A 24,033-nucleotide genomic window follows, 5' to 3' on the forward strand; every position below is an offset into this window, starting at 1 on the left:
TGGAGACTAGGCACCTGTGAGGTGATCTGATTGAGGTGTATAAGGTCTTGCATTGTTTGAGCAAGCTCAATGCTGACAGGATACTTCCGCTTACTCTGATTAAGAACCTGAGAGGGCATAGATTCAAATTGAAGAAAGACAATTGTAGAATAGATGTGCAGAAATTTGCCTTTAGCCAGTGGGTAGTTGATTGCTGGAAGAGACTCCCATCTGTTGTTGTGGAAGTTGGTAGCTTAAATAAATTTAAGGCTGAATTAGATAAACATTTGAAGTGACCAGATGGGTGAAACAGGAAGTTTTTTTTTTTAAGCTTGCTTTTTTGCATTGCATGACTCAGCTAATGCTAATGTATATATATATGTTTCCCAAGATTATTTCATGATTCAAATAATCCATCCATTAACATATAAACTGTCTTGAAATCTTCCAGTACATGCTGTAATCTCTTATTTGTTTCTGCTAAAGTAGACAATTTTAATGATGAAAGCAATTAAATAGCTCTGAAAATCAACGAAGATGCACGTGCTGGCCAAATAAAGTCCAATTTAATCCTAGGGGCACACAACTGATGAATATGGGCTTGGCACACCCAGGGTCCTGAGCTGAATATCATCGTTTTGTTTCTTAGTGATTCCCTTCTACTTCTGGCTCTGGCTCTCTCTCTCTCTCGGGGTAACTCAAATTTTTTTTTTAGCTGGTGCAGCATAAGCCCCAGGCTTACTTCCACTATATGGCTAGGAATAATAATAACAATAATAATAATAATAATCATGCTGAACTAGATTCAGTAATATGGTTACACACAATGAGGCTATGCACTGTGCGCTTTCAATGAGTTTTAATTTTTACTGCTTGACTAATAAAAAAGAAACCAAAATTAAGTGCAACTAATACTGTCTCCCTTAATAAATAACTAAAACTGGTTACTTCTTTTATAAGTAAAAATAACAATTTTATTTGATTTTATAATAGCTATAATAATAACTTTAGTTATAACAATAAGAGCATTCTTGGATTCAGGAGATGGAGATATACATTGTCCTTCCTGTTTGGAAAGAATTGTTGGAAAAATAAAGTCAACAGTTAAGGAAGTAATTCAAAATCTGGACAGGAGCAAAGCTATAAGTCAATTACAGCACAGATTGGCCAACAGGAGCGGGAGATCATGCCTGACCAACCTAATTAGCTATTATTCGGTTGCCATAAAGGAATTAGATGAAAAGAATAATTCTGGCATCATTTACTTAGATTTCAGTAATGCTTTCTATGCAGTTCACACAAATGATTGTTATTCAAACTGAAGCAATATGGAATTAGGTGCAACTTACTGCTATGAACAAAGAGATGATTAAATGGCAGGAGACAGAGAATAGTTATAAATGGCTCCTGCTCTTGGCACCATATCCTTTCTAATATTCATTAATGATGGTGTTTCAAGTTTGATGTTTAAAACTGCAGATGATACAAGGTAGAAGGGTGGTTGCTGACAATCAGAGTAGCATACTCTGATTGTCAGCAACCTTCTACATATTATGATTGAGAAGATATAAACTAGACAGATGGACTAAAAAATAGCATTTGAGGTTTAACATTGATAAATACAAGTAGCAATAATCCCCAGATAACAGATTTCTGCAGCACCAAACACAAGGCAGTTAGGCTTTCAATGATATACAGGAATTCTCCCAGCAAGAATGAGGTGATTATCCTATTGCATAAAGCAATGGCTAGTCTACATCTTGAATAGTGCAAACAGGTTTTGGAAACCTCATTTTAGGAAGGACATACACCTGTTAGAAAGGGTGCAGGAAAAAGCAAACAAACTGGTAAGAAGAATAAAAGGGTACTTACCAAAAATAAGACCTAAGTTCTGTGAACTGCAATGTCTTAAAACTAAACACCTATGTGGAGACCTACTGAGGTTTTTAAGGCTTTATAAGGGCTGAGTAAACTAAATGCTGGCCTATTTACTCTTTTTCAGGCAACACACAAAAGGAGATATTTAAATTGAAAAGACTACTGGATAGATGTGTGAATTGTATGTCGAATTGATTGTAGGCCTTGAGGTCAGGTTCCTTGGGTGTGTTGTGGAAAAGTTTGAATAAATTTAAATAAATTTTAGGCAAATTATTAGAAGGCATATTGAGTTTTAAATGTTTATATTTTTGTTTCATGATGCTGTATAAACTTGCTTCCTTGAATGCATCATTTACAAAATTTTAAAATTTATAAATTTATTTTAGAACCGCCTAAAGCACATATTGTTTAAGCCAGTAACTGAAAAAAGTAATGTATTTTAAACATATTTATTTTTATATTTGCAACATAAATTTTAGTAAAACCTGAGGGAAGCTAAACCTATTGGAAAACCATAAGATATGATTATTAGACAACTTCTGACTAAACTCGAAGAGTTGGTAAGGTGTGTTTTTCACTGATATATGGATTCATACAACACCTAATAGGAATGAGCACATATTGTCTGCCACCTGCATAGATATGCAGTATGTCTATTAAAAGCATGTTTTCAGACTAGTTTGGATGTCTGATGAGCTAAAATTTGTACTACCTGACTTGTTGACTGGCTTGGGGTTCTCTGATTAGAGAACCCCAAACCAGTCAACTATATACCCTTGAATTAAAATGCCTTGAGAAATTCCCCATCACTGATGGAACTTGAATCTAGATCTTTCAAAATGAGTAACAAGTGGTGAAACCACAAAACTATCAGATGCTGATATATATATTTTTTAATTTATTTAATGAAGCCTTCATAACTCTGTTCTTAAGAGAAATTTAACACTCACATTATAAGCTAATCATATTTCAGCTGAAAAATAAAATTTACATATTTTTTTTATATGAATATAAAATTACTAAAAGACTAACTTATTGTTGTTTTAAAAAAAAGCAAAGGTTTTTGTTGTAAAGAAATTTCAATCTGCATGTTTTTTAATAGGTTTACTATTTCGATATCTAGTAAACTAAACAGGTTAAGATTTTAAACAGAAAATGTGATACTATTATAGTTTAAAATATGCCACACTTTAATAAAAATATTAAATAGAAATGCTACAACCACTTAAAAAAGATTTCAAAATTATCAAGTTCTTATAACAATTCCACACTTTCAAATGAGGCATGCATATATGAAAACCAATCACATAGAGCATTATAAACTACAAAAAGGAACAGATCAGCCACATAAAGCCTCACACATACATGTGTAACATCAATAAGAACAATGTCAGATGGTCAGGATCCTGTAAGTTTTGGTTTCAAAAGAGCTTCACAAAGGAATATGGCAACTTAATTACACTTGCCACTTTCTTTAAAGTTTAGTTTGCAGAATTTGTTAGAGAATAGCATAGTTTATGCATCTGAAAGTTGAAGAGGCACTATTCTAACGTATGCTGAATTGTGTTGTTTAAGTTAAACATAATTGAACATAAACAAAACTTATCTTCCATCTCAATTTCTGCTTGATGTTACCAACAAAGGTTAAGATATCAAAAGCTTAAAAATGCTTAAGAAATCAAGGAAAAATATTCAAAGCTCCCTGCACAAGTGTTTTAAGATGGATGGATATTACAGCTGCCTTAAAATGCCAACATTTGTATTACAGAATTTGATGTCAATGGGTTAGAGTAAAACGAGCTTTTTTAGCTCTTCATTTTATCCTGCTAGTAATGTGTCAATTTACAAAGTCCATGGTCAAATACTATTTACACTTAATTTTATTAAAACACTACAAAATTAAAGGAACTATCACATATACCTCAGAAAGAATCTGATACTGTCCTCTCCTTGCTAAGGCAATTGTAAGCAAATCATACACAGCAGTCACATTATGATAAGAATGGATTCTTGCATCTTTAAATTCTGGTGACCTATCCAACACTGCATTTCTGACTGCCTAATAAAAATATATTAGCATGAGCAGCCAAGTTCTATGAACATAATAAAACATTAAATTTTTATTCACAACCTTCAGAAAATAATTATTGTATTTATAAAATCTGTAAATTTCTTATTTATTAATCTGTTGTTAGTCATCAAGTGACAATTTTGTCCCACCCACTTTTTTTTTTTTTTTTTTTGTTATTTTGCTCTCACTAGCTACTATTTGAAAACCCATTCTACTTACTTAAGACTAAACACAGTGTTTGTCAAGAAGATTTTTTTCCTACAGTTTCATCAATTAAAAGTTTTTGAAATCTTTACTGGCTAGGATAAAAATGTTCCTTAAAGTTGTCAGTATCTTGTACACGATTTTACACTACCACCACCAATAGCTAGAAATCTAAGACAATCTAAAGTCTAAATTTAAAGAATGTAGTGCACTCACCATAGCCTCGCTGATAAATAATAATAAAAGGATTTCTTCATTTTCATCTTTTGGCAAGAATAGACTGGAATGAAGCAAAAAACTGTTTCATCAGAACTGTAACTTGTTAGATATGTAACAAGTTACAGTTATGTCAGAACTGTAACTTGTCAGAACTATAACTTGTTAGATAAATAAATTTTAAAAAGTAAAAGAAATAGGCTACCACACAAGGCAAACTTATTCTACAAATGCCAAAAAAAAAAAAAAAATAAATAAACCAATTTCCTAATCACTCATCATTATTTCCTCAACAGAGAGTGTCCCCTCAATTTTGCATAGAGATATGTTAAACTCTACCTTGGAAAACTTGAGAGGTAATTTAATTCGGTAACACTGACTGTCCAAAGGTATCATGAAATCCACTCTTGTGTTACTCCCTGAAATTTTATATTTATACCCTCTGGTTCCTGTTTCATCTACTAGCGTGAATACATCTCAACCATTCATTTCACTCATTCTTTTCAGAGCCTTATAGACCTCAATCAATGCCCCTCCCCTCCCCAAAAGGTGCCCAGTAATCAAGCTTAGCTATCAACACCTCCTAAGCTATTCCTTGGAAGGATAACAATTAATGTTACTAACCAATTCACACTTGAAATCTCTCTAGAAGTTCATTGTCTTATTTTAGATGCAATTGGAAGATCTGAAAACAACACAGTCTTTTAGAAGGAATAATGAAATTTTCCCTACTTACAAAAGTGTGATAAATAATTGACAGGACAACATGTGATTTACTGGCCTATATGGAAAAACATCAGGTTTTTCCATATAGGAATCTGTAAGTTACTCCTAGGTTTCTAATCTCCAAGCACAAGATCATAAATTTAGTGCCATTAAATCTTAGTTGCAAACTTCAGACCAAGTTATTTTGATGCAGTATAGCCTGATTTTGATGATTAAGCATCCTCCAAATCTTCATCAGTAAACTTTGATAGCTTTCCCTATACTTCCTCATCAACGTTTTTTTTTTTTTTTTTTTTTTGTTAATAATAAGACTTTTCTAAATGTACTTTATCCCCTGATCTCCAAAGTTACTTTGAAATATTCCTGTCATAAAATTTCTGAAAATTTCATTATTTTATATTAATGGTGATAGCAGGACAAACTGTATTTTATAATTACACAGTTAATTTAATTTTCAACAAGACTGGCAATACCCATGCAGTTGATATTTTCAGTATGTTTCTATAATTTTTGTGTAAATTTCATATTTCTTGTGAAAGAACTGAAATATCATGTCAGTGTGTTAATCTGATAGTGTCTGTTTGTGGTGAATATGTAATTGGCCAGCACAAAGAACAATTTATACTATGATCAAGGTAACTTATAATCTGTATTTTGGCTCCAAAATACAAGATCAAGATAAACCTATCACATGCAAGCTGTGCAGCAACATCTCAAGGATGATGATTGAATATGGAATTAATACCATTTGTATTCTTATGATGTAGTGGGGAAAAAACATTTTGAGAACTGCTACTTTTGTTTAATTAAGATCATTGATATTTCACGTAAAAGAAAGAAGTCTTCTCAAACATGGACTACGTATATAACAACCAAAGAGAGTTAACCCAGTTTGATTACTCAAGTACAACTAAATGACCTGATTTGAGACTTAAATCTTTCTTAGACTCAAACTTCAGATTACAGAGAGGGGACCTACTTGCACAACACAGTCATCTGGCTATCACTGCCACCAAAAGAATTTATCAGTTTTCCTCTATGATAGATCTCATTTTCTGACAGCAATGAATCAATGGATGCTGCAGGTCACAACCACAGCCCTGAAGACTGGATACTTTTTATAGACTTGTGAAAATGTAGTTTAAAGGTTGTAGTGTTGCATAATGAAAAGACCTATCAATCCATACCCATTTGATATACTATCCGTTTGGCAAAATTTTACAAAAATATAGAATTTCTCCTCAAAAAAATTAATTACAATAGATATGTGGAAAATCAGTTGTGATCTGAAAGTGGTTACACTTTTACTAGGTCAGCAAGTCATGTCACAAAGTTTTTTCTATTTCTTGTGAATGTGAGCAGAGAAAGGGATTCCCCCCCCTACAATAACAAGAATTGGTCATCTTGAATAGTGCACATTCCTGAACAGAACATTCACCATCCATAACTAGCTGATAGGGAAAAAATTTCATCACTTCCCCATATAAAACTTCTTTATTGCTGCTAAGTAATAAAGAAGTACTTGTGACACATGTACTTGTGGTACATGTACTTGTGACAATAATTCTCATCACGGCGACACGGCCAGGAGTTTTACATTATATATGTGATTAAATTGGCAAAAATTACAGTTACATGGGAAATTATGAGTTACACAAAATTAAACATGTAAAAATGAAATTATAATAATAGGAAAATATAAAGAGGAACTGAACATCTTAACCCAGTTTGGAGGAATTTATTCCAGTTCCACAGATGTAATCCACTCGAGGAGCATGTGATGGTATTTGTAGTCGGTAGCCATTTTCTGTAGGTTGACTCCAAGACAGAGCAGTGCCTGAATTTTGGGGAGTGCCTGGACAAGTAGGAACTGACTACACAGCTTCAACCGGTTGTATTTGAGGATTAGTGCGGGGTCTGACCTCAAGGATGGCAGAGGATTGTGCCACTGACAGAAATCCCAAATGTTTGGGACATTTATCACTCCTGTGTACATTTTTACTGTAGTCATTAAATGCCTGCTGTCAATTAACCTCTGGAGCCTGGGGGCATTTAGCTGCTCAGCCATGTCAGATTAGGCTTAATGTAAAACTTCATAAAAGCACTGGACAGAAGATACAGTTCCAATACCTCAAAATATTCAGAGACTTAGTGACTTGAAGATAAAAGGGGAAGTATTTATTGATCCACAAATCAAGCATTAATGAAAGACTTCTGACCATATGCATTTGATCTGATGAATGCTATTTTCCTCATAAATTGCAATACTCATTAGAATGATCACCAAAATATGTGAAAAAGCAGCAGGGAATGTCTTGAAAGCACTCTACCAAAACTTTTATAAAAAATGAAAAAATCATTTTATACATTCAGAAATGTTAACTTTCACATCTTAACCCCCCCCGCCAACTCCTCCCCAAAATCTTGGAAACACCAACTATGAACATGGGTAAATATCTCACCAAAAATGAGATATTTACTCCTCATTTCTGTTATAGAAAAACAGTTTTGGTTTTGGTTTGTATTGAGGTTTAATGGTGCATGGACTACACGGGTCATAATGTGCCAGAGAAAAACAGTGTCAAGGCAAGTGAAGGCTTAAAACGTTTTAAGATCATAAAAACACATATCTGTTAATAAACTAGTAAAATAAAATGTTAACCTTATCAAAAACCAGATAATTTACAGTAAAAATTTAAGTTCATGTTAAGCACTACACAAAATACATATGGATAACATATTTTATTACCAGGCAAATTAGTTAATGTACAAAGTATATTTTAGGGTTTTTTTTTTTGCTAACATTTCAGGCATGTTAGCAAAATGTAATAATTCATGATTTATAACAAAAAAAAAAAAGAAAGAAAAGAAAAGAAACAAGCAACGTTATGTATGAATTGAAAGCATTTCATTTCTGTTCATTCTTCCAACCAGTGCATGGCAATAAACATAATATCCTGCGATTCAGTTATACAATGGGCTTGTGATAATAACCTTATTTTCAACATATCAAAATGTACGTACAGTTGCAACTTATGCTGACCTTAGAAAGAAAATGAATTTTCATCCTTATGAAATAATCAATTACACACAAATCTCATCATAAGCACTAAGGGATTTCGTTTTCCTCCAACACCTCTTTGTTCCACATATTTTGCAAACTTTTAAGAAGGCATGCAAGGTAATTGGATTCATTAAGAGATTCACTTATAAGTTCAATAATCCAGTGTTTAACAGAATTATTTTATGCAACTATTTTGCCAATATTAGAATACAGGTAGTTCTCAACTTTGAGTTAATTCATTCCTAGCACGTGCTCGTAAGACAAAAATTTGTAAAGTGGGAATTTATTTCCCATAGACATAATGTTAAAAACAGACGTTAAATATTAAAGACATTCAATGTTAAAAATAGATGTAATGTTTTTATTGACTTTTTTGAATAAATATTCAAAAAAGTCAATAAAATCATTACAGAAATTAAATAGTGCTAAATTTTGACACAGGCCCTATATGTACAGTATATGCTTCCAAAGATTTTCTTTATTTTATTTATTAAACAGGCAAGCTCATTAAACTTAAATTTGTTTCTAAACAATGAAATCTGACCATAGTAATGGTTAAATTTCAATGTTCAGAGGTCAACAAAACAATAGTTTATGCTTAAACAATAATTAATTTATCCAAAGAAAAGAAAATATAGCCTTTAAAAATCAAGCAAATTATAATAATAAAGAAATTATTTATGTCAATACAAATGTTAAAGAATGTTTATTCTTCATCATCATCATCAGTCGATGATGATGAAGAATGAGATTATGTTTGCTTATGATCTCATATTTTGTTTCCAATGTTATTCCTCTTCACTGTTTCTTTTTATTAATATCCCTCTCTGTAGTATTACTTCATTTTGGCATACTGCACAGTATTAATAAGCAGGATAAATCAGAAATAAGACAAGACAGCAAAAATAAAGAGCAACACAACCACTCTTTGTAACATCAGTGTGGTAACTATTTTATGTTATGTAAAGTCAGTCAGAGCTCTCATCTGCCTAAACAAACAAACAAATGCACAGTAGCATGCATATCCATACAATACTACAGTAGCGCTTTAGTATTATATAGCTACATGCATGGCTTGAAATGCCAATATTATGACTGAATAGCATGTATTTATTGCAATTAATGTTCATATTTTTGATTTTATTAATACTTGAAAAAAGAATTCATAAACCCAGGAACTTGTAAAGCAAGAACTGCCTGTACACTGTCCCTTTATGGGCTCAAAACAGCATACCTTTTTCTCAAGAGTTGTAAAATAAATATTCAAAAAAAAGTCAATAAAATCATTATTAAAATTAAATGGCATTAAATTTATAGGCCCTGTATGTATAGTATATTCTTCCAAAGATTTTCTTTATCTTATTTATTAAACAGGCAAGCTCTCATTAACCTTAAATTTGTTTATAAGCTATTATAGATTTCATATTAGATTTTAGATTAGATTTTTGTGTTAGATTAGATTAGATTTTCATGTTAGATTTCATATAATATAGATGTCATAGTAAATAAGTTATTCTGTTCCTTTTCACTTCATTTCCATCTCATTCTCTTTTTTTCAACCAAATATAGAACTGACTATGGGAAAAAATAGTAATTTATGCAGTGCTTTCATTTTGCAGAACAACTTGCAACTAGATCCTTTCATGAATTTCCCAAATTTTATTCAAACTGCAAAGCTTCAATTTAGTAATTTGGGTTGCTTCAATTTCTGCATAAATGAAATAATTTATATTTTTTGCCATGTTTAGTCAATTAAACATTTTCATTAATTCTTTGTGTAGTTATATACATATACATAGATATATATATATATATATATATATATATATATATTATTCCTTTAAAGGCACTATGTTATTTAAATTTTCTAGTGTAACAGTGTACATATACACTGTTATTGCCATTTACTCTCTAAAGTATACTGTTTGAATAAAAATAAAAAAATATGGTGTATGGACAGGCTGAATGATATGCGTATGTATGAAAAAAAACTTAATTATAATTTCTGGATTTTTATTGGTCAGATTTTAATGAAATCTGGAATGGCTCTACAAGTCTTTCTAAAAGATCCAAATATAAAATTTCATGAAAATCCATTCAATGGGAGTAGAGTTATTACAAGAGGATGAAAAAAATAAATAAATAATAATTGCTGGATTTCTAACTGATTTGATTTTAACAAAATCTGGAATGGCTCAACAAATCTTTTTAAAAAGTCCAAATATAAAATTTCATGAAAGTACATCCACTAGTAGTTGAGCTATTACATACAGACAGATAGACAGGGTAAAGAAAAATAGGTGCATATATGCTAACACACCTAAAAAAAACAAAAAAAAATTTAATTTATTGGCTGGTATTTCAGACTGGTCAGGCACAACTTCTCCTTTGCAAACCCATTTGTGAACCCTTTAGAATTCCTTTTTTATTGGCCCTGTATTCTGTCCTTAACCATAGACTCCATGACCTGTCCACCATATAAGTCAAACTTATGAGGCCATGGCTGCAATCACCTATTCAGCTTCTCCTTTATGAATTATAGATATATTAAAATTTCTTCAGCCCAAAGGAATCATTTCATAATCTAAGGTGCTGATTAACATTCCTAATGGTTTGATGTAATTATACTTGATCCATTTTTAATATAAGTAGATATAATATCGACCAACACCAACCTTGAAAAGTTACACTTCCTAGCCTCGCTAGGTTTTTTTTTTTTTTTTTTTTTTGTTGAAATTTGCTGGATTTCTAACTGATTTGATTTTAACAAAATCTGGAATGGCTCAACAAATCTTTTTAAAAAGTCCAAATATAAAATTTCATGAAAGTACGTCCACTGGTAGTTGAGCTGAGACTAATGTGTGTGTGTCTAGATACTTTCTGGAGGGTGTTGTATATTATACATGTATTAGACTATATAATATACAACACCCTCTAGAAAGTATCTAGACATACAAATTAGTCTCACACCAATACGACTTCAATAGCATGTCAGACCCCCCCCCCCTCCCTGAGTAGGCTGTTCACCAACAAATGACAGAATGCAGGAGGTAAAGTCCTCCCTATTACTGCAGAACAATGACCAGTTCAGCTACCAACGTTGGCCCTCATTCCCACATTCCAATTCACCCAATAGGTGTACCACAGGTTTCAAATCAGGGCTGTGCTACCCATTCCAACTTTTTTTACATTGGTGTCTATGAATTCTTGAACAACACTGGCAATATGGCATGGATCATCCTGTTGAAACAAATGTGGGTCTGTACCAAAGAGCTGCCAGATCTCATAGGGAGTATGGAATTGTACAAATTGTTAAGGTAGTACCAGCATTCACAGATTCCCACACAGCCACCAAAGGTCCATCTCCTCTGAAGTTCATTGCTGGCAAAATGCACTCTGGCAGCAGACATCTTCCAGGCATCCTCAACACCCTCCCAACCAATCAGAAATGTGTCAAGACTTTACTCCACAGAACCAATTTCCACTGCTCTATGCACCATGCCACAACAACATGTGGCATGTTGTTTCATCTCTCCAAAGGATTCTCCACTATGACCATTGGATTCACCACCAACCCAGCAATTAATCACAAGACAGAGAAAAGGTGCCTTCTTGCTCCCTGCAGCAGGCCTGGCAGGACAGATAGATGACATCCAGTAAGGGAGCAATTACAAAGAAATTCATCCCTAAAGTAACCTTCATGTTCCCAAAAGCTTCATGTTCCCAAGAGCTGGTTTTCCTCTGGTCTGTACATAACATACCTCCTTAAGGCCATGGGTCGATACAAGAAAAATTAATGTCTCTGGGCATCACAGATGATCCACACTGCCACTGTGGCACTGACGAATCTTGGCACCATATAATGTATGACTGTCCTGACTATGAAGACTTGAAATCTATTCTGATCACAAACATTACTAATTTGCCAAAGGACCAAGAACATATACTAATTCATACCCATGACAATCATAAATGCTTCACCATTTTTGCACAGGATGTCGTCAACAGACGAAGAACATTAAGGAGCCTATTAAACCACCACAACCAATAACATGAGACAGATTCTAGGCACCCCTCTCCAGTAGCATCAACTGCCAACCTTCCTTCATCCAAGTTCCATCGGGCTGATATCTGCAACTGAACCTGCAGGCAAGATCAACCGGGACCTGACTTCAAACCCAGACACTGGAGACACCAGCAGCTTCTCTGTCACAAGCCACATTGGCAATCAAACCGAGCACTCTGGTTTTCTTTTACTCTCTTCCCCAGAGGGGAGGAGATAGGTCCCTGTTTTCTCCTCCTCCCATGCTTCCCCCTTCTTCCGCCTGGTGAGGCATGGGCCTGCCTCACTGACTTTCTGGGGTCGCCTTCTCTATTGTTCCCATACCTCTGTCTTTCCCCCCAGCCTTCAGTCCCCCCTAATCTGTCTAACTTGAAGTGTATACCCCACACAATTTATCAATTAACAACATCCAAATTTAAACCGTGCTTACATAAACCCTTCTCTTCTCGGCCTTTTATATTCTAACGTTAACCCCCTTTTTTTTTTTTCACATATGTCCTTGCTGCTGAAACCTCCAGAAACTAGGTGTCAGGTACACAGTGTGGTAACGATGCAGCCCAATGGATAAATGGTCAGAAGAACAACAGTACACAACACTACACATCCTTCCACTCCCCATACACTTTTTAAATCTCTGGCCTTCACAGAGTTCTGTGCTACACAAACACAGTACACACAATGCAGAGATGGAGAAATCCCTGGTGCCGTCAGACAACTGACACACTTTGCACCAATTACTGTGCTGTACAAGGCAAGACTGCTGACCGCAACTGGTAATGCAACACCACTCTCCATGAAAACCAAGGCTGTGGAACTCAATATTAAGTGTTTGTATAGACCTTGACAAAACTCCTAATTGATCTTTTGCAAAGATGTCTGATTGTCATACTACCCATCCAAGTACACCCTGGTTACATGGAATCTAATTCTGTGGTCTTCCTATTTACTGCTAGATAGTGGTGGCATGATCTCATTTTCATCTCACAATAACACCACTGATGGCCAACTCTGAATGGTGTAGGCCATCAGCAATTGCACAAATCAACAAGTCATCAATGTGACACTCAACATTAACATTACTTTTGAAATCAATCAACTCAGCTCTAAGTGCCATGACAACAGCAAACTCATGTGGCTCATATTCCTTTCTTATATACCAGTCTGAGTCACTTGTTTATCTGAAAAGATCTAATGGGCTGTGAAAATTGGAATGTCCAGATACTTTTTTCTAGCGTGTAGTACATATAGAAACATACAGCACTATACAAGATGCGGCTATTAAATAACGAGACTGCTACACATCCTTTATCTATGCACAGCCACTATACACCAAGTGGCACCTGTGAAACAAAGGCAGAGCAGGTGACCTTGAACCTTTCCCTATTTGTCTGCCAAGTTTGTTTGTTTGTTTGTTATTTGGTTTTTAGGAGCATTAGCAACTAAGGCCATATTGCTCTGGGGATATGCGGTGGTCATTCCCTGACCTTTCCGCATCCTCCGTATTTGATGGTCACGGGCTCGAACTCTGGTCTAATCAAGAAGCGTGTGCTACGCACTGCTGCTCCTACCCACCTGGCTATGGAGGCACCTTGTCTGCCAAGTAACATTCATTCCAAATGGTAATGGTGGGGATTGGATCATGGTGGTAACCCAACATGATCATTCGCTTTGCAGTGAGACAGGTTTTCATTACATTGTGTTTTTCCTGTTTGCCAGAAAAATGACAGACAAAAGAATTAAACAATGGATCAACCTCAAATTTTTAATAAAACTAAAAACACCAACTGAAAGTTATGAGTTATGTCAAATTTATGGGGAAGATACTAATGCCAAGGGCTCGTATTTTTGAATGGCATAAAATATTTTTAGAAGGAAGAGAGAATGTGAAAGACAACGAACAGCTAGGCTGTCTGGTTTCCATTCCAGACTTTCTGAATAAAGTAATTACTTGAAATGAAAGTTGGCTATTCCAGCACAATCCAGAAACTAAAAGATAATCAATGCAATGGAAAACAAAGCAATCACCCACACGAAAAAGCAAGAATTTTAAAATCGAAAATGAAAACCATGCTTCTTGTTTTCTTTGATATTAAAGGAATTATTATGGCTGAATACATCCCATCAAATCAGACTGGCAACCAAACATAATACATTGAAGTTCTGACAAGGCTGTGTGAAAAAATCTCGAAGAGACTGAAATGTGGAAGGATGGTTAGGTGCTCCATCAAGACAATGCACTTTCTGTTTGTCAGTTTCTGGCCAAAAAACAAATTCAAATGTGTGTGAAAACATGTACTCTACTCACCAGACCTAGACCTTTGTAGTTTCTTTCTCTTCCCCAAACTGAAAAGTGGTACTTAAGGGAACACATTTTCAATCCACTGAAGACATTCAGAAGAGAAAAAAACCCATAGTGTTAAAAGGTCTTACAGAAGATGACTTCAAGAAATGTTTCTATACTTGGAAGAAACATATGGAAGTGTGAGCAAGCCCAAAGCAATTATTTTGAAGGGGATAACTTGTATGGTACAAAATATTTCATTATATTTATTTTATTGCAACAGTTGCATTATTTAATAGCCACTGTGTGTGTGTGTGTGTGTGTGTGTGTGTGTGTGTGTGTGTGTGTGTGTGTGTGTGTGTGTGTGTGTGTGTGTGTTATGATGCAAGAGCATTTATAAATGCTCTTGCATCACTATACCACATCTTGCATCACTATATAATGATGCAAGAGCATTTATAAATGCTTCACCAGAAATAGAAGATCTGAAGTGGGTTTCATTTTTTTTTTTCCACCTGCTGAATATCACTGCATACTCAGATGCTATGAGAATTGTCCTTTTCAATTTGGCAATTCTGAAAAGTGCTAATATGCTTTTCTCTCTTCTAACCACTTCTTTACTTGATTTTTCAAATGTTGCACTGTTCTACCAGCCTACTTAAACACAAGTATTTACTTAAACAGCCTACTTAAACATAAACAAAGTAAGTGTACACATTCTTTAAAATCTTTTTTACTTCAGTGGCATGTATTAATTGAAACTATTTAAATCTAGCTTTACTTTTAAGCACTCCTTTCTTGATATTATGTCCACCAAATAAATATCCATCCACTTTCACAGGAAGGCATGCAGTCCCCTTTTCAGCACATAAATTAATAATATGACAATGACAGCCTATTACCACTAAGTGCTTGATGGCCTCCTTTAATACCCATGCTGTACTAGTTTTTAGGCCTACCATAACAGAAGCATTATCAACACTAAATGCCAGACAGTTTTTTAAATGAATCCTACATACCATCATGTTGTTCAATAGAGGATGCCCAATGAAATATAACTTCAGAGTAAAGTAATCTATAATTTTTGATGTTTTTATACATACACATTAGGAGGGAGATTGTATTCTATGATAAATTATGAGAATAAAACATTACACACGTATGATAATATTATCTGCAAGGTGAAATGCTAACATTTACTTTTGCATATCTTTCTACATGGTACATATTGTCCTTATGCTTATTTGTTTAAAAATGTCTGGTTATAGCATGTTTCTCACCACTTGATATTAAAAAATCACATCCAAATACAACAAACAAAGCAAATGTTTTATTCTTTCCAGATTTTACAATACATGTAAATAACCCTTCATATGTGTTTCCTGAAATTTTTCTCATATCACATATATGAAAACACATATGAAACTTTTCATGTGTTTTCTGAAATTTTCTCACCTTACTGAAGGACATAGTTAAACCTTTGCACTATATACACACACAAAGAGTATGATGAAATCAATTTTTTTTCATTATACTTTTGTATGATAAAAAAAAAAATTATGATCTAACCTATCCACTATTAATTCCTTAAATGCTATCTCTAAATAATTCTCCAATGGGGCAAAGATAACTTAGTTAATTTCAATCCTTCTAAAACTCACTCTGCTCCTTCAACAACATCAGATTTCTAGACAAGATCACTATCTCTAATAGGATTACCCTAACTTCAGAAGTCAGGGTAATCCAGCATCAAAAAAAATATATATTTTCTTTTTCTCCCTCAGCATTACTTTTTTTTTTGAGCAACCACTCACTCTATACAAATCTCAAGTCTGCCCTACTATGGAATATTGTTCCTACATCTGGGGGTGGTGCCCCCAAAAACCTCTCTCAGGCTTCTTGACCCCATTCAAAAGAGGGTAGTTAGGTTAATTAATGATCCATCTCTTACAAAGTCTGTAATCTGTCTCAAACATTCAGTTTCTGCTACATATCTTTCCCCTACACTCTTCTAAACCAGTCTGTGCACATGCTGTAAACAGTCAACGCCCATTCATTGTCCAACTCGAAACCCACAGAACCAACTCTTTCTCTTGCTCATTAATCCCTTCTACTTCTGTTTTCTGAAAGAACCTTTCTTCACATGTATTTAAAAAAAAATCTACAGAAATTCAAGTCTAATATCAACAAGCATCTTCTGTTTTCTTAGCCTTCAACACATGCATGATAATAAGAACTACAGATTCTAATAGCGTCTATGTTTTGGGTTTCATAAAAAAATAAAAAATAACATTTTTGAACAAAAAAAAGCAAAAATTCATAACTTTTCTAAACAAAGAAGCAATACTATTTCATACTGCTAAAATATGTTGATCAGCAAATCATATGACAAATGAAACCTTACATAACAAAAAAATCCATAAGATTTAAAGTATAATTTTGAGAGCACCATGTAAACGTTACTTTTGTCCTGCGTATTTTCTTGGCTTCCAGGGATTTTCTGAACCCTTTATCTCAGCAGAAATTAAATAATTGGAATAGGACTTTTCACAGACTCCTCTCAAGAGAACTTCTGCAAGCTGACGTGACATAGTCTAAAATAAAAAATATCATCATTACACATAAGTTTAATGAAGGTTTAACTACAAATTATAGAAAATTGTTAAATCTCTCTAGTTATGTATGTAAATACTGTAAATCCTTCCTCCAATTAGTAATCCACACCTACTAGCTTAGAAATTATAAAATTTTTAGTACATATCAACTTTCAACAAGAAGGAATCAGAAAAGACAAAAGTTTCATTAAAATGATTTTAACAAGAATTGCAACATACTCAAGTTAAGGCAAACTGTCCTGTTGCATTTAATTATATTGATAGAGAAATTTTAAAATAATTAAAAATATAGATAATTTAGCTTGCCTGTAGGTTGATAAAATTAAAGCTATGTCAAGAAACTACCTAAAATTATTATAGATTAATACAGACTAGACTCAAATGAACTGTTTCAAAATTTGACTGTTTTTTCATTTGAATATTAAAGAAATGTCTGTTCATGAGTTTTACAATGCATTATATATAAGTTTTAATCAAACCATTTGGAGACTGAACAAATACTGAGAAATAATGCAGCTTATCAGTAATGATATTGCCATGGGGGGATGTCTTTGTGTGTGCGCAATGCAAGGAGTGTATCGAAATCAGGCAACAACTCAGCGTTATGTGCCTATATGAGAGCTTGAAGGACAGGGTGGATGCTCTTGAAGGAACTAAATTGAGGGGTCCATCAAGCTCTCAGCTGCCCACATCAATGCCAGAGCTTGCACTTGGTCATCATGCAACACAGCGGCAACCCGCTGTGTTGCATGATGGCTCTTCCCTGATATTAGCTACCTGCTCACGTGAAACGTCTTTGCCCCCAGAACATCTAGATAATACGTCCAGTTGGGGTAACAGATAAGAACTCTTAAGGTATGGGCAAGAGTTACATTGACCAATATTATCAGATAACAGCGGGTTGCCGCTGTGTTGCATGATGAAGTGGGGTTCTGAGCATTGTAAACAGGTTGCAAGGAAGGCCCATGGTGTCCTATCGATGATCTATCGAACTTTTGCAAGTAGAGATAGGGACGTGATAATCCCATTATATAAGGCCTATGTTAGACCACACTTGGAATACTGTGTTCAAGTATGGAGACCGCACCTAAAGAAAGACATCGAGCTTCTTGAAAGGGTGCAAAGAAGGGTAACTCGCCTGGTGAGATCGGCAAAAGGGCGTCCGTATGAAGAAAGACTTCGAATATGTGGGTTGCAGAGTTTGGAAACTAGACACCTTAGGGGAGATTTGATTGAGGTGTTTAAGGCTCTGAGAGGCATCAGTAAAATGAATGAGGACAAAATTTTCAAGATTATAAATGATGCTAGAACTAGGGGACATAAATTCAAGTTACGCGGGGAAATGTTTAAATTGGACTGCAGGAAGTTTTATTTTAGCCAGCGAGTTATAAATTACTGGAATAAGTTGCCTTCATGGGTGGTAGAGGCCGACAGTTTGGGGAAATTCAAAGGTCATCTGGATAGTACTTTCGGGTAAGGGAAGCGCATAGGATGATAGGATTAATTTCCTTTTTATTTAATTTTTAATTTCATTTTATTATTTTTATTTATTTATTAATTATTATTATTTATTTAATTTTGTTTTTATCATTGTTTTGTTCGGATTTTTTTTTTTTTTTTTTTTTGGCTGGTGCAGCATAAGCCATAGGCTTTCTTGCACCATACGGCCGTTACTAATACTAATACTAACCCCCAAGGCAGAATGCGCTGTTCGCACAGGAACTAGTAGTAGCTGACTTTATTGTCAGGGAAAACGAGGAACATGCTTTGTAAAAAGGATATGTGGAACAGGACCAGGGTATGTCTGCCAGGGGAAAAGGTTGATAACGTTGTAGAGTGGATATCATCTTTTAAGGGCACAAAAGGTGATACAGTTGTACACGTTGGCGCTAATGATATTAAGAGTAGGAGACCGGCGGAATTACTTAACAAGTACAGGTCACTGTTGAAAAAAAGCCATGAATTAGGGTTGAATTTCAAAGTGTCTGCAATTCTACCCAGACACGATAGGAGGGAGTATATGATGAGAGCATTGTGGATCAATTCGGCCCTGGAAAGACTGTGCAAGGCTCAAGGGGTAGAATTTTTTTCAGCCTGGTCTGTACTTGTTAACGTGAGAGACTGCTTCTACAGGGATGGGATACACTTAAATAGAAAGGGTGCAAGAATATTTGCTGATGCTATCGAGGTGGTGTAAGGTGGGTTGGAAAACTGCTAGCTTGGGGGGATACAAGGACTAATAGATTAACAGTAGCCACTGGCAGAGGTGAAAGTGATTCTTGTACTGCTTCTATTGGAATGAGCAGAAGCCAGAAAAACAAGATGCAGGATATTTCAGAGACTGCTGGGAGTCATTGTGGTACAAGTAAACACATGGGTTGTGTTAGGGTAGCTAAGAATAGAAACAGGTGCATAAGGAGTTATGCTATTAGTTAAGAAACACATAAAATCCAAGGAAGTAAAGCCAGTCGACATCACTGGACAGTGCAGTGTCGAGTCAGTTTGGTGTGACATAAGCATTGGGAGATCAAAATTGAGAGTAGGAGTGTGCTATAGGCCTAATGACTCTTATGAGTATAATAAGAAACTGTACAGGAAAATAGAGTGGGCCAGTAAATCAGAGTGTCTTATAATGGGGGATTTTAATTTCCCAGATATTGACTGGAATTTGGGGGCTGGTCACACACACTAGCAAGGCTTTTGTGGATTTATTGGATGATTGTTTTCTACATCAGCATGTCTGGGAGGCAACTAGAGGGAGTAATACTCTTGATTTGATTATCGATAGTGATTCTTCATGCATTAAGAATCTGCAAATAAAGGAACCACTAGGTGGCAGTGATCACAGTGTGCTGAAGTGGGATTTACTCAAAGAGGTAACTACCATTAGGAGTAAAGGGAAGGGGTATTGCTTTCGTAAAAGCAACTACGATTGACTGAGACAGTATTTAAATTCTATACAGTGGGACCAACTGATGATGTTACCAACAGCAAATTCAAAATGGGAAGCATTCAAAGAACTTATCTTGGAAGCTACTAGGCTTTACATACCAACTAAGAAATATTGTTCAAGGTTTAGGCCTAAATGGATGTCAGATGAACTAATGAGACATATGGCAGAGAAGAAAAATGAATGGGATACATACAAATTAACACGTGACACAGAAGCCTATGATAGATACAAGTTGATCTGTAACCAAGTTACAAAGGAGATTAGGCAGGCTAAGGCAGATTACGAGAAATCTTTGGCAAGGGATGCAAAGAAAAACAGCAAAGAGTTCTTTACTTATGTAAACTCTAGAAGGAAGGGGATGAATCAGATTGGTCCACTTGATATCGATGGATCAACTGTTGATGATTCTGCTCAGGTAGCTAACAAAGTAAATGAATATTGTGCTTCAACATTCACACATGAGGAGTTATTCAGCGAGGGGAATGCCAGAGGTGTATTCAACTCTGGCAGAAGCTAGAGAATCTTGTAATACCTGAGAGTAAAGTGGAGGAGAAATTGTTGAAGATAAACACAAGAAAGGCACCTGGGGTGGATGGGATCTATCCAGTTATATTAAAGGATGCAGCAAATGAAGTAAGCAAACCCTTAGCCATAATTATGAGAGCTTCCTTCAAATCAGGGGAGGTACCCACAGACTGGAGATGTGCAAATGTGACTCCAATTCACAAAGAAGGATCAAAGGCTGACACAAGTAATTATAGACCTGTGAGTTTAACTTCTGTTCCAGGAAAATTAATGGAGGCACTGGTTAAAGAAGCACTGCAGGATCATCTAGACAAGACTTCAGTTATAGCTCGGACACAGCATGGTTTTGTTAAGGGGAAGTCTTGCCTGACCAATTTGATTAGATACTATGATGTAGTCACAAAAGAACTAGATGCAGGGAATAACTTTGATATTATATACTTGGATCTTAGAAAGGCTTTTGATACTGTTGCACATGGAAGACTGCTGCACAAATTGGAGCAGTGTGGCATTGGAGGCAAATGGCTGCTATGGATAAAGGGGTGGTTGAGGGGGAGAAGACAGAGTGGTAATCAATGGACACTGCTCATCATGGACTAATGTTATTAGTGGAGTCCCTCAGGGTTCAGTGTTGGATCCATTACTGTTTTCTGTATTTATAAATGATATTGATGATGGTATATCAAGCTTAATGTCCAAGTTTGCAGACGATACGAAGGTTGGTAGGGTTGTCAAGGACACTACTGACACTATGCTGCTGCAACAGGATCTGGAAAGGTTGAGCAGATGGGCTGAGAGGTGGCAAATGAAGTTTAACATTGGCAAATGTAAAGTACTATATATGGGAAACAGCCATCCCAGAGCAACGTATCAACTCTGTGGTGCTACACTGACAGTGGTAGAGAATGAAAGGGACCTGGGGTGGTTGTGCAGGCAGATATGAAGTTCTCTGAGCAGTGCAGATGGGCTGCAAGAGTAGCTCATGGTGTATTGTCAATGATATATAGGAATTTTTCTAGCAGGGATAAGGTGGTGATTATTCCCTTGTATAAGGCAATGGTCAGGCCACACCTAGGGTACTGTATACAGGTCTGGAGGCCTCATTTCAAGAAGGATGTAGAGCTGCTGGAACGAGTACAGAGAAGGGCAACAAGATTAGTGAATGGAACAAAAGGGTGCTCTTACAAAGAAAGGCTTAAGTTCTGAAAATTACAGTGTCTGGAGACTAGGCACCAGCGAGGTGATCTGATAGAGGTGTATAAGGCCTTGAATGGTTTGAGTATGCTCAATGCTGATCGGATTCTTCCTCTTGCTCAGAATAATCACATGAGAGGGCATAAATTCAAATTGAGGAAAGACAGATGTAGGATAGACGTGCGGAAATTTGCCTTTAGCCAGCGGGTGTTTGGTTGGTGGAACAGACTTCCATCCCTTGTCATGGAAGTTGATAGCCTAAATAAGTTTAAAGCTCAGCTGGACAGGTATTTCAAATGAACAGAGGGTTTTTTTTTTTTTTTATGAGAACCCCAAACACGAGAGGTATTATAACCTATAGTACTTAGTACCGTGCTTGGGGTGGAGGTTGAGAAGACGAAAGAAGATATTTGTTGATATTGGACTTGAACTTCTGTAGATTGTAATTTTCAGGAAATACGTATGAAGGAAGGTTGTTCCAGAAAACGGCAGTTGAATGAATAAATGAGGAAGATGAAAAGTTGGTTCTGTGGGTTTGAAGTTGGACAGTAAATAGATGTTGGCTGGTGGCGGCACGTGTTCGGACTGTTTTGAAAGAGAGAGCGGGAATTATAGAAGCCAATTCACAAGAACAGTGCCCATGGAAGTATCTGTAGAAGAGGCATGCAGCAGAAACAGTGCGTCTATGAGAAAGCGAGTGGAGAGACTCTGTTAGAGATGAATCATTAATTAACCTAACTGCCCTCTTCTGAATGGAATCAAGAAGCCTGAGAGAGGTTTTGGGGGCACCACCCCAGATGTGGGAACAATATTCCATGGCAGGGCGGATTTGCGATTTATACAGAGTGAGCAGCTGTTTGGGAGAAAAGTAACGACGAGAGCAAAAGAGAAAACCAAGTTTTTTAGATGCAGAGGAAGCAATATTTGCAATGTACTTGTGCCAAGAGAGATTAGAAGTCAGGGTAATCCCCAAAAGAGATATATCATTTTGCCTAGAAATCGAAGTGTCACTAAAGATAAGCATAGGAGCAGAAGAATCCTTTTTGCGAGATATAAGACAAGATTGAGTTTTAGAAGGGTTGAAATCAACTAAGTTGTCTTTGCCCCACTGGAGAATTACCTGAAGATCGGCATTTAAGGAATTGGCAGCAGATTTTCGAGAGCTTGAAGCTGATTGAGCTGGACAAGGTTTCTCAAAATGGAAAGTTGAATGCAATGTGCTATCATCGGCAAAACTATGGATAGGATTTCCAGTCAATGGAAGAAGGTCATTGATATACAACAGGAAAAGAGTGGGGGAAAGAACTGAACCTTGGGGGACACCGGCATTAGTGGAGAAGTTAGAAGACAGAGAGCCATCTACCATCACCCTCAGTGAGCGATCAGAGAGAAAACTGGATAACCAATTACTAAAAACAGTTGGCAAACCATAAGATGGAAGCTTGTTTAGAAGACCTTTATGCCAAACACGATCAAAAGCCTTTGAGACGTCAAGAGCAACTACTTGTGTTTCACCGAACCTTTCCATTGAATTAGTCCATAAATGGGTAACGTAAGCCAGAATATCACCAGTGGATCGACACTGACGGAATCCATACTGGCGATTGTTGATCACACGGAAGGTTTCTAGGTAGTTTAAGAGTTGGCGGTTAATTGATTTCTCCATTACTTTAGAAAGAGTAGAAGTAATTGCAATGGGATGATAATTGGATGGGAGGGATTTGTCACCCTTTTTAGGAACTGGCTGGATATGAGCAAATTTCCAAGCAGAAGGAAAAACACCTTTGGAATAAGAAAGTGAAAAAAGGCGGCAAAGAATAGGAGTAAGTTCAGGAGCACAGGTTTTGAGAATAAGTGGAGAAATACCATCAGGACCTGGAGCTTTCTTAGCATCAAGATTCATCAAAATCCTTCTGATATCCTTTTGACGGAAGACCACAGGAGGCATTGAATGGAGCGTGTTAGGAATGGTGGGAGGTGTTTTACCAAGATCATTAATACATGAGCTCAAAGAAAAATGGGATGCTAGCAGGTCAGCTTTATCCTTGGCTGAAGTGACAACAGAACCATCTGGTTTGGACAGAGGTGGGAGCAGAGATGAGCAAAAGTTGCGGCCAATAGCTTTGGCAAGAGACCAGAATGCTCGGCTACCATTAGGGCAAGAAGCAAGTTTTCTACTCTAAGCCTGTTCAAACTCTAGTTTGGACTGATTAATAACTGCTTTACAATTGTTGCGAGCTTTGGTGTAGGCAGAAAATGAAACT

At 35.8% G+C, this 24,033-nt stretch overlaps 1 protein-coding gene across 2 annotated transcripts in view; it reads right to left on the minus strand.

Moving 5' to 3' along the window:
• The window catches only part of Ttc7 (tetratricopeptide repeat domain 7), a 252,039-nt gene that overhangs the window by 176,659 nt on the left and 51,347 nt on the right, over positions 1-24,033 (minus strand). For both annotated transcript variants that reach the window (XM_090369480.1, XM_090369481.1), the window contains exons 6-8: positions 16,946-17,076; positions 4,349-4,412; positions 3,779-3,916 (exon numbers count right to left, since the gene is read on the minus strand). In XM_090369480.1, coding sequence (XP_090225606.1) covers positions 3,779-3,916; positions 4,349-4,412; positions 16,946-17,076 — 333 coding nt within the window. The remainder of the gene's footprint in view (positions 1-3,778; positions 3,917-4,348; positions 4,413-16,945; positions 17,077-24,033) is intronic.

This window comes from Mastigoproctus giganteus, chromosome 3 (assembly GCF_048544385.1).
Source record: "Mastigoproctus giganteus isolate SK-2022 chromosome 3, ASM4854438v1, whole genome shotgun sequence".
In the NCBI taxonomy this organism is placed as follows: domain Eukaryota; kingdom Metazoa; phylum Arthropoda; class Arachnida; order Uropygi; family Thelyphonidae; genus Mastigoproctus; species Mastigoproctus giganteus.